A 9,765-nucleotide genomic window follows, 5' to 3' on the forward strand; every position below is an offset into this window, starting at 1 on the left:
CTTGCAGAAATATCACATTCGGCAATTAATAAACTACTAGAAACGTGTCTCAGAACTTTCCTGTTGAAGAGCTGCTCTCCTGATTCACACAAGATATTATAAATGTCAAGAAGTTGGACCATTGTAAAGAAAACAGCAGAAAATCATGCAAAATTCCATTGCAGACCTTTCATGGTAACTTCATGGTGTTTTCTTGGTGCTGCAAGGAAGAATAGCCTATATACCATAGATAACTAAGACAAAGAACACACATTGCTGCTGACAGTGCGAGAGACACAAGATAAGTACCCAACCATTTGCATCTACTGGACTGTGATCATCATAAAAAAGCATCATATAATTGATTTTGCAACTGATAGATGAAATACATTCGTCAGAACACTTCAACTTCATTATTTTGCAGCAGCAACTAGCGAAGCTCTAGTTTGTGTAAAAGCAGCAACTAGTGATCCAAGCTGCAACTTATCATTGCATGCTAAACTCAACCTGTATCTGCATACCAAAAGAATAGCGAGCAACTTAACACAATTATTACAAAGCAGATACAAAGTACAAATGCCAATGAATTCCATATAGTAGAAAAGGTCCCTTGTGATAAGCATGAAGTCAATTCAGCGACTCAGTCTTGATATCAAGTTCTCTAGCAAAAATAACAACTATTGAACCAATTACAGTATCTTTACACCAGAATACCAATATGTTAGTCCAGATTTAAGTGTATACATAGGAAAAGGTACATACTCGATTTCGGCCATTTCATTAATAAGCTGAATGCGGACATCGGATGGCATCTTGATCTTAAAAACAAACCTGACATCAGGCAGCAAGAGATGAGTAAAAGGAATTTTTCGCCACATGAACAGACAAAAACATGAGTACGCACATGGTTACTTCTCTCACAATATCTACCAGAGCCAACCCTTTTCTGGTCTTGATTTCAGATATTCCTGTACATAGTTAATGGCAACAAAATGAATAGATGAACAGCAGAAAAGAAAGGTAGTATTAATATTCGGCATTGGTGATACTTTTGCAGCTAGTGGTGAAGGGCTCATTCAGGAGCCAGTAGGAAATCTGTTCTATGTCCTTAGGCAGAGGATTTCCAGTGCACAAGTACACAGCTTCCTCTGAGATCTGCTGAGAAGCCATATGCGTTGACTGCACACAACTAGCAAGGGTTATATAGTCTTTGAGCAATAAGTCAAGAAAAAGGGAACAAAATTATGGCTACATCAAGCACATTAAAGGCCAAGCAAAGTATTAAGCGAAAAACAAAGGCCCATTTATCATTTACACATGCAAGTTGCCAACAAAGTTCTCCTATGGCCAGGTATAGGCAGGGTCAGCGAAGATAACATGAAGCCCGTCATGGACCTTAAATTTCTCCGGAACGAAGTTATATTCCTTAGCAGACAAAGGAATAATATGAAGCTGCAAGCAAGATACTAACCTGTAAAATATTCAAGGCTTTTCTCATATCACCATTACTCAGCCGTACAAGAGCTTTCAGACCATTTTCAGGAACATCAAGCCTGAAATAATGAAATGTGACAAATTGATGTTTTCCTGAACTAGGAACTGAAACTAAATTATAACTATCAATAGTTCTAGTCGTCCGGTTAAAATCTAAAAGATGAAACCCATTCAATTAACTATGGCAAAAAACAAGCTCAAACTTACTCTTCAGCATTAATTACATGTTTAAGCCTCTCAGTCACATGGACAGCATCCAGAGGAGCAAAGCGGAACCGTGTACATCTTGATTGTAATGCTGGTATGATCTTGTTGACATTGTTGCAAATCAAAGCAAACCTAGTGCTTTTTGTGTATTTTTCAATCACTGCAAAGCAAAAGAAATGCAGCAAAATTCAGTACTCTAAATCCAATAGAATAAAACAATGGACGCAGCCATAAGAAAAGTAAAAGATTTGTGCCTCTGCGAAGAGCAAATTGTGCATCCTTAGTCATGGCGTCTGCCTCATCCAATAAAACCAATTTCACAGCCGACTTTGCTCTGCAAACAGAAGCTACAGAATTTGAGAAAAAAAAATTTCAATAACTGGAGAAACACAATAAGTGTGCTATTACATTTTCAATAACTGGAGAGACACAATAAGTGTGCTATTATTGCTCTGCAGGAAAGCAGATGTTCAAATACCCAACAAACTCATCGCAGAAAACAGATTGACAATCGAAATTAACTTCTGGATTTTCGTTATATTATTTCTCAACCTGCCAGTTGGTTGTCTATAGACTTCGTACTCATAACAATTTCAATTTTCTTATAAAGCATATAAACCATGGTCAAAGTATGCATTCCAGTTATCTATCATGGCTCACAGATACTATATAAAGCAAGCAAACTATATATTCAAAACTTAGGCAGCATAACTGGCAACGCATAATCTGTTGCATCTGCATGCAAGTAATTACCCTTGCATAAAGTAATTCAATATCCATTCCCAAAAGTTTCTTTGATCCATTTCCTCTAACCAAATTTAAGGGGTAGCATATATTGACCCTTTTTGTAGAAAGTTCAGCCTGATGGTTTTTCACTCAGCTCATTGATGCGTCTAACCAGAGAGGTATAACGATTCATTCATGCAATTAGTCATATACATAAGAAAGAGATGTGCCAGAAGAGCATATGTGTGTCTCAGAAAATACCCAAAGGAGATGCTCTGAGTGCTTGCAAAGTCCTGAATCTGCTGCCTCACCACATCAATTCCACGATCATCAGATGCATTCAGCTCTAGAACCATGTTTGGCAACTGGGTGCCATAGAGCTTCCGAGCCAGTGCCAAAACAGTGGATGTCTTCCCTGTTCCAGGCGGTCCATACAGTAGCAAATGGGGTAATCTGTTCCCACTTGCCAATCTATCAACTGTGGCAGAAAACCCCCTATAAGAATTATAAATGCATACAAGATACTGAGCGCTAGATTATACCTATGCATGTGGAATAACGCAGCAGCTGTAGAACAATGAGAATTAAGATAGATATAAGACCTAACCATGGTGATAATGATGTGATGGTAGAATTTGGAAATACAAACAAAGGACCTGGAATGCACGAGTGAACTAGCGAAACAATAACACAAGAGGAGCATAAATCATCCAATCCTAAAGAAAACGTGGCAAAAAAAAATAGAGCACACTACTAACCATAGCATCACTTGATAAAATTTCAAAGAGTATTCCAATAGTGAAAGGCAAATAAATAGCTGAAAATGACATGCTTCTTGCACATGAATCATTTAAAACCGGAATCTGAATAAGTATCAAATTCTATGAATAAGCAAACACAAACTTTCCAATGGCACGCAAAAGTAAAGATCAAAGCATGGCAGAGCCACTACAATCAACAAAGCTTAGCACTCCATAGCAGAGATTCCTTAGCTGGGATTCCCAATATTAAGCCCAGCAACTGTTCGAAGAAATGCGCATGAAATAATATAAGTATAGAGAAGCAGGAGCAGAAGAGTAATTTACTGGTTTCAACAATATCACGGTGAGCGGCGACGTCGGCTAGAGAATGAGGGCGGTACTTCTCGACCCACGGAGTGGCTTTCGAGTCCGGTGGAGCAGCTGAAACGACAACATTTTTGCCCTTGCTGTTGAGCTTCAGAGAGTGGCTGTTGTCGTTGTCGTTGTCGTCGTCGATGTCCATGAGCGAAACCACCTCTGCCATTTCTCCAGAGACAAGACGACACCGTTTGTGCTGCTTTTCGGACTTGTGCAATTCCTTCTCTCTCTCTCTCTCTTATGGTGGCATGCGCCGGGCAGTGGAACTGCCTCCTGTAGATTATGCTCCAGTCTCTGCAGTGAAGTCGTGAGTTTAAATAGTTAGGAGTAGCGGGTTCAGTTTAACTAGCAGTCCTCAACGAGACGCGAGTTTTCCTCGGTTTCTAGAATTGGATAAAATATGAGGGTACAGAACCACAGAGGAAGCCCACCCGCATATTTGGCGCCAATCTTATTTGGAATTTTTCTTTTTTGGAGTTGACTATTTTTTTCAGAATCACTACTTTATATATAGTAAAAAATGAATTTTATTCTCTGACATAATATTTACAAATTATAATGGTTGTTCATTTTTGACTTAAAAGTGTAAATATACACAAAATGTTGTTGATGACCAGTCTAGCCAAGGGGTGAGCAAATATTTCTGTAAACGGGAAAAAGGCAGGATGATATCCAACAACACAAAGATAATATGTTTGGAATAATGCCCTCAATATTCACCACTATGTGCAAAACATTCCCATGTATTATATACTAAATCTTACAACAGCACAGAATTACATATATGCTATGCTACTGAATTAGGCATTATTGCTGCTTTTACTTTCTGCCTTGCCTCCTCCAGAAACCAAAACTTGCATGCCATACTTGTTCCAACATACCATCATTGGCAGCATAAGGCAGACAAATATCACCATCCGTGCTGTTAATAGATAAACAAAAAATCCTGGTGAGGATTGCCTCCAGCCCACTAAAGCTGAAACCAAACAAAAACAATATAATTGGTCACGACTTTGGAAGCCTGTCGCAGTTTGCTGGAGCCCATCCGATCTGCTGTCTCTCATTGTCGTAGATCACCAGTCTATCTTGCAGGGAAATGTCTGCACGCACGTTGAATGTGGTTTTTGCAATCAGATTGCTAGAAAGGAGCATTTTATACATGCAGTGGGAGTTGTGTATAAATTCCTACCTCCTATCACATTGATATTTCCTAGTCCAACCTCGCCACCGTCCAAGATGCCTAAGCAGACATTGCCATGTTCCTGAATCAAGACAACACCAATTCAAGCTTTCTGAAATACTACTGGTGTCTTCCAATATTGAAAAGAGCCAGGCAGGTAAAGATATACGCTCACCGTGACGATAAGATAAGATTCTGGGCGCAGCTGAAGATGAATGTTCTTAGCGTTTGTGAAGTTCAATACCAAAGGCTTGAAGTAGTTAACCACATCACGAATGGATTTGAAGGGTTTAGCACCTTTCCAGCACACAGGAAGGCTTCTGTCCTCCACTGCATCTTTCAGTTGCTTCCCATTTAAGTCCCCTTTTATCTGAAAAAATGAAACCTTTGTTAGCTCATATATGCGGATCAAACAACTTTCAAGAAACCATAGACATACTAAAATCTCACCAGAGACACTAGGCCTTTGTATGCTTGAGAGCTGAAGTAGGTGTAAGTGCTTCCACTATCAAAGACTATTGGGAGGCCTTTAACATTAGTAGCTTGACCACCAAATTGGAGGTCGGCTGGTCCTAAGGAGTAGTATTTCCTAAAGAAGAAGCAGAACACAGTAAGCAATTGATATACAAAAGCTTAATAAATAAAGTGATGAAGACTTACGATTGGCTCAATATAGGCTTCCATACAATCCCTGACTTAGGGAGAAAATCGTCTCCAAAGAAAAGGAACCCTCCACCCTTTCCACTTAAACAGTGGCCGACTATATTCCGTGTCAGGCCCATATCTCGCAGCTGCGCTAAAATGCTTGATTTTCCAATGCCAAGGCCAAGGACACCATCAACATAAGGTAGATGAGCTGAATCTGGAACTTCTTGATTGTACCCACATCTATATATTACCAAGTAACCAATCAGTAATCAACTGAATTGGACAAATCGGTGACATTTTTTTACAGCCTGAAAAGTTAAAGACTAGAATTCAAGAGATCAGCAGGTGCCTCACCCAAATGCTAGCAGTGGAGCTACCACACTACCATTGGTAAATTTAAGAGGAAACGAGTCCTTGACCAGAACACCTAAAGACGAACCATGGTCAGCGTAATCAACCTCATAATCACATTGCTCCTGTGACGCATGACAATCATGGATTCCGGGCCCATGAAGGGAGGCACATAAAGGATCCTGACACATGATAAGGTTTCTTTTCGGTTTGTAAAGACTGTGAGGGGCCTGCAAATACATTACAGCAAGAGGATCAGCATATCTCTGAAGATCATACAACGATTAACTGAGTCGAGGCAAAAGTTTACTGGTGTGCATTTCGTGCAAGGTGCATCACACTGTAGCCAAGTGAGGTCACTGCCAGTATCTATATCCAAAAAGTAAGGTTTAGGAGGTTGGCCGACGTTTATTGTCACATGATAGTACCTACAACAAAGAATGAGCATCAACAATCTGCTTTACAGCAAAAATGAAAATTTGATGACAGAAACCAGATAAAAACAAATTCCAAAACAAGATGGCATTTGTTAATAATCACAAGAGGTACTACTTGAGAGAACAAAAAATGGTTGATTAGTCATTGTCCCACTGATGTCAGGGCTAAACAAGTTGAATGAACAGAATTACTTAATAAACTCAGTATCAGTAAAAAAAATTTCCAGATCACCATAGCAAGACACGGTAAAGGTGCAAAGTCAGGGGGGGAAATATAACAAAGATCCAAATTTCATACATGATGAGGTAAATAATTTCACAAGTCCTAAAAAGAGAAGACAAAAACAGTGTCCTGAACATTAATCCTCCAAACATCCACAGAAAAAAAAAATACAAATTAAAGATTAAGATAATCATCGATCACATTCACTCAAAATCCCAGCTAAAACCACAACCAAACATCAATCAAGAAATTCAAGAATACAAAACTCAGAAACACGCAGCCAAACATGTATTTACAAACAAACAAACCCCATCAAGATTCTCAATCCCAACAAACAAGTAAAAGAATCAAGAAAATCAGAGAAACGAGTGCCCACACCCTTTAGGATAAACATTTCCAGAGACGGGGAAAATCACAGAGGACCCAGAGGCTTTCGCAGATTTTAGCTGCTTCTGAGGCTGATAGGCAGCAGCTGCAATCCATGTCAAAAGGAACAACACCACTGCTCTCAAGTACATCTTTTGATGCATATTCCCCCGATGGGTTTGATCACTTTTTAAAAGGGATTTTGCAATCGCTCAGGATAGAGCAGAAAACAAATAGAAAAAGACTCATACGATGACTGCCCAAAAAAAAAAGGCAAAAAACACAACACTGTCGGGACGCCTCTCTTCGAGTCTAGTCTTCACTGAGTGTGTTGGTAGAGAGAAATGGCAGCAGTTGAAAATTCCACGTGTATATATGAATTTCTGCTTCTTGGAAGTTTCTCTTGGCATACGCGGTTGTAAAACGTTAGACGCGTTTTGACTATAGAGACTCACAAATTATATTATATGATAAAATAATATTTTGTTATTTGAATTATAACGATTATATTTTGATATTTAAATTTTTTTTATTAATTTATTATTTAAGTTTTTCAAAATTTATACTTTATCATATATGATCAGTTTTTGCTAATTTTTTTATTGAAAAAGTTCATATGTTGACAACTCTTAAATACAACATGTACAATGGTAACTGGGTTTTGGATCGGGCTCTTTCAGACTGTTCCGTGCTTGTCAAGATCCAATCCGACCCATTGTATATCTTGAATTGTAATTGAGCGTTTCTTATCCGAAAGGTAATTGTTGGAGGGTTGGCCTCAGAAAAAAATAAAATAAAATTATGAGGTATAAAAATTAATATTTTAAATTGTTCTGCAAACTCTAAAATAAGTAGTTGTTAGGTGTCATTTTATTGTAATTCATACGAAACTATTTTAGTATAAACTAATTCTAAATAATATGAATAGTACACAATCACAATTTAACAGGTGATGAATTGTTGTATTAAATTAGATGATCATTTTAAAAATAATATATATATTTTACATGATAGAAATTGATTCTAAGACATTTTGAAAAAAGAAAATAATAGCTTTGATTCCGGGACATAGATAATATACATACCGACTTTTCTATTTATGTAAAAAAAACACAATTAAATAAAATGTATTTTTATTTCTAGAAAACACGAATAGATAAATTTGGGTTTGAATCCTAAAATATCTCACTCATGATAAAAGAAAAATAATATGATGAATGTCAAGGGTCGAAAATTGTAATCCAACCAAATACAATGAATTATATAGTAAATAGAAATTGATCACTTTCGTTGAACTATAAACTCGTCGGCTGACCAATATAAATTAATATTTTATATAATTAGATTGAATTTCTAAAAAAAAAAAATCAATATAATCTTAAAATGGATAAGTAATGGGACAGGTAAGAAGGTAAAGATGAGCTGCTCTTGCAAACTTTCTCAACTGTTGGAGCTAATAAAAGGCCTCGGAAGGCGCTCTGTGTTAGGCTAGCCATCCATCCCATATATCATTCTCTCTCTCAATCTCTCTCTCAGAAAGATATCATCATTCATACCTTCCATGGGGGAACATTCAAGATCACATTCCCAGGATCTGTTTCATGTTCTAGGCTTTGGGAGATTTTGCAAGGCATGCAAATCGTTTCTTTTCAAATGCTATCCAGAGAAGCATTTTCTGCTTTTCAGGAAATCAGGAAGCAAGAACAAGCACAGATCAACTGAGGATGATATCAAGGTGAGTTTTATGTATAGATTCATCATATGATTTTATTTGATATGATGCAAAAATAAGATCCATTGTTCATATCATGCACTTATCCGATCCGCAGACCAATAATTACAGAAATCGAGAGCTTGAAAACAGGAAAGCAGACGATACAGATGACATGCAAGAAGTGCATGATTCAGGGCGCGTTGGCGTTGGTTCTCCGCCGCGTTCGTACACGCGCAGGAGTTGCGACGATCACATGACGAGATCGCCTCAATGGAACCCTGTGGTCTTGACGAGTACATGTCCGTCACCTGTGTCCCAAGTTCCAAGCAGAGGACCGCAGCCAGCCAAAGCATCCCTTTCGAGGACGAAGAGCCAGAGAAATAGCATGGAGGCACCAAGCAAGAAACCGCAGGCAGCCAAAGCATCCCTTTCGAGGACAAGGAGCCAGAGGAACAGCATGGAGGCACCATCGGCTGCCTTATCTCGCTCGTTTTCTAGATGCACCAGCAGACCGGGCGCAACCCCCATCCTGTATTCTAACTCAAATGGGCTCCTAAAACCGCCCGCAATGGAGCAGCAGCTTGATTGCACGCTTGAGGAGCTCTGTTTCGGTTGCATCAAGAAGATGAAGATCACAAGAGATGCAGTTACAGACGAGGGGTAATGATAAATACTTCACTGTTATTAGTAGTGCAATTTGTTCACAATGTAAAGCCTCTGATACCAAGATAAGAAACTTACAATTTCTGTGATTCTACTGGCAGGCAAATGGTAGAGGAGGATGAAGTTCTTACGATAAAAGTGAAGCCAGGATGGACAAAAGGTACAAAGATAACATTCGAAGGCATGGGAGACGAAATACCTGGCACTGATCCTGCAGATGTAATATTTGTAGTAGCTGAGAAAGACCACCCTTTGTTCAGGAGACAAGACGATGATTTAGAACTGGAAGTTGAAATTCCATTGGTTGGCGCTCTAACCGGTTGCACTCTTTCAGTCCCGTTGTTAGGCGGGCAGACAATGAGCTTGACGATCGATGATATAGTCCACCCTGGTTATGAGAAGATTATAGCAGAACAGGGCATGCCAAAGCAAAATGAGCCAGCAACAAGAGGAAACTTGGTGATCACATTTTCAGTCAAGTTCCCAGAGGAATTGACAGAAGAACAGAGATCTGATGCTGCTAATATTTTACATCATACTTGTTAATCAAGGTTTCTTTTTCCTTTTTTTGCCATACTTGTAATAGATTTAGCATACTAAAGCAATTCAGTGTAGAAACAGGCATCTGGGATTTGGAATTTTAAGGAATTCAAACAATT

The 9,765-nt window shown here is 38.6% G+C and overlaps 3 protein-coding genes across 3 annotated transcripts in view; 1 reads left to right on the forward strand and 2 right to left on the reverse strand.

Moving 5' to 3' along the window:
* Positions 78-3,956, reverse strand: LOC105155253 (replication factor C subunit 3). The gene is made up of 9 exons (XM_011071125.2): positions 3,492-3,956; positions 2,668-2,884; positions 1,935-2,014; positions 1,681-1,840; positions 1,451-1,532; positions 1,029-1,158; positions 884-947; positions 742-810; positions 78-492 (listed from the first exon to the last, which is right to left on the reverse strand). The coding sequence occupies exons 1-9, from the start codon at positions 3,688-3,690 to the stop codon at positions 393-395; spliced, it is 1,101 nt and encodes a 366-aa protein (XP_011069427.1). The 5' UTR covers positions 3,691-3,956; the 3' UTR covers positions 78-392.
* Positions 4,191-7,060, reverse strand: LOC105155285 (aspartic proteinase Asp1). The gene is made up of 9 exons (XM_011071162.2): positions 6,742-7,060; positions 6,014-6,131; positions 5,707-5,933; positions 5,365-5,592; positions 5,155-5,293; positions 4,880-5,074; positions 4,714-4,786; positions 4,537-4,624; positions 4,191-4,446 (listed from the first exon to the last, which is right to left on the reverse strand). The coding sequence occupies exons 1-9, from the start codon at positions 6,891-6,893 to the stop codon at positions 4,344-4,346; spliced, it is 1,323 nt and encodes a 440-aa protein (XP_011069464.1). The 5' UTR covers positions 6,894-7,060; the 3' UTR covers positions 4,191-4,343.
* Positions 8,157-9,765, forward strand: part of LOC105155301 — a gene marked incomplete in the record, with an annotated part of 2,401 nt that continues 792 nt past the window's right edge. The window contains 3 exon segments of the mRNA XM_011071178.2: positions 8,157-8,464; positions 8,559-9,103; positions 9,208-9,763. Of these exon segments, the coding sequence (XP_011069480.1) occupies positions 8,291-8,464; positions 8,559-9,103; positions 9,208-9,652 (1,164 nt within the window).

The sequence above is a fragment of the Sesamum indicum genome, linkage group LG2, assembly GCF_000512975.1.
Source record: "Sesamum indicum cultivar Zhongzhi No. 13 linkage group LG2, S_indicum_v1.0, whole genome shotgun sequence".
NCBI classification, from domain to species: domain Eukaryota; kingdom Viridiplantae; phylum Streptophyta; class Magnoliopsida; order Lamiales; family Pedaliaceae; genus Sesamum; species Sesamum indicum.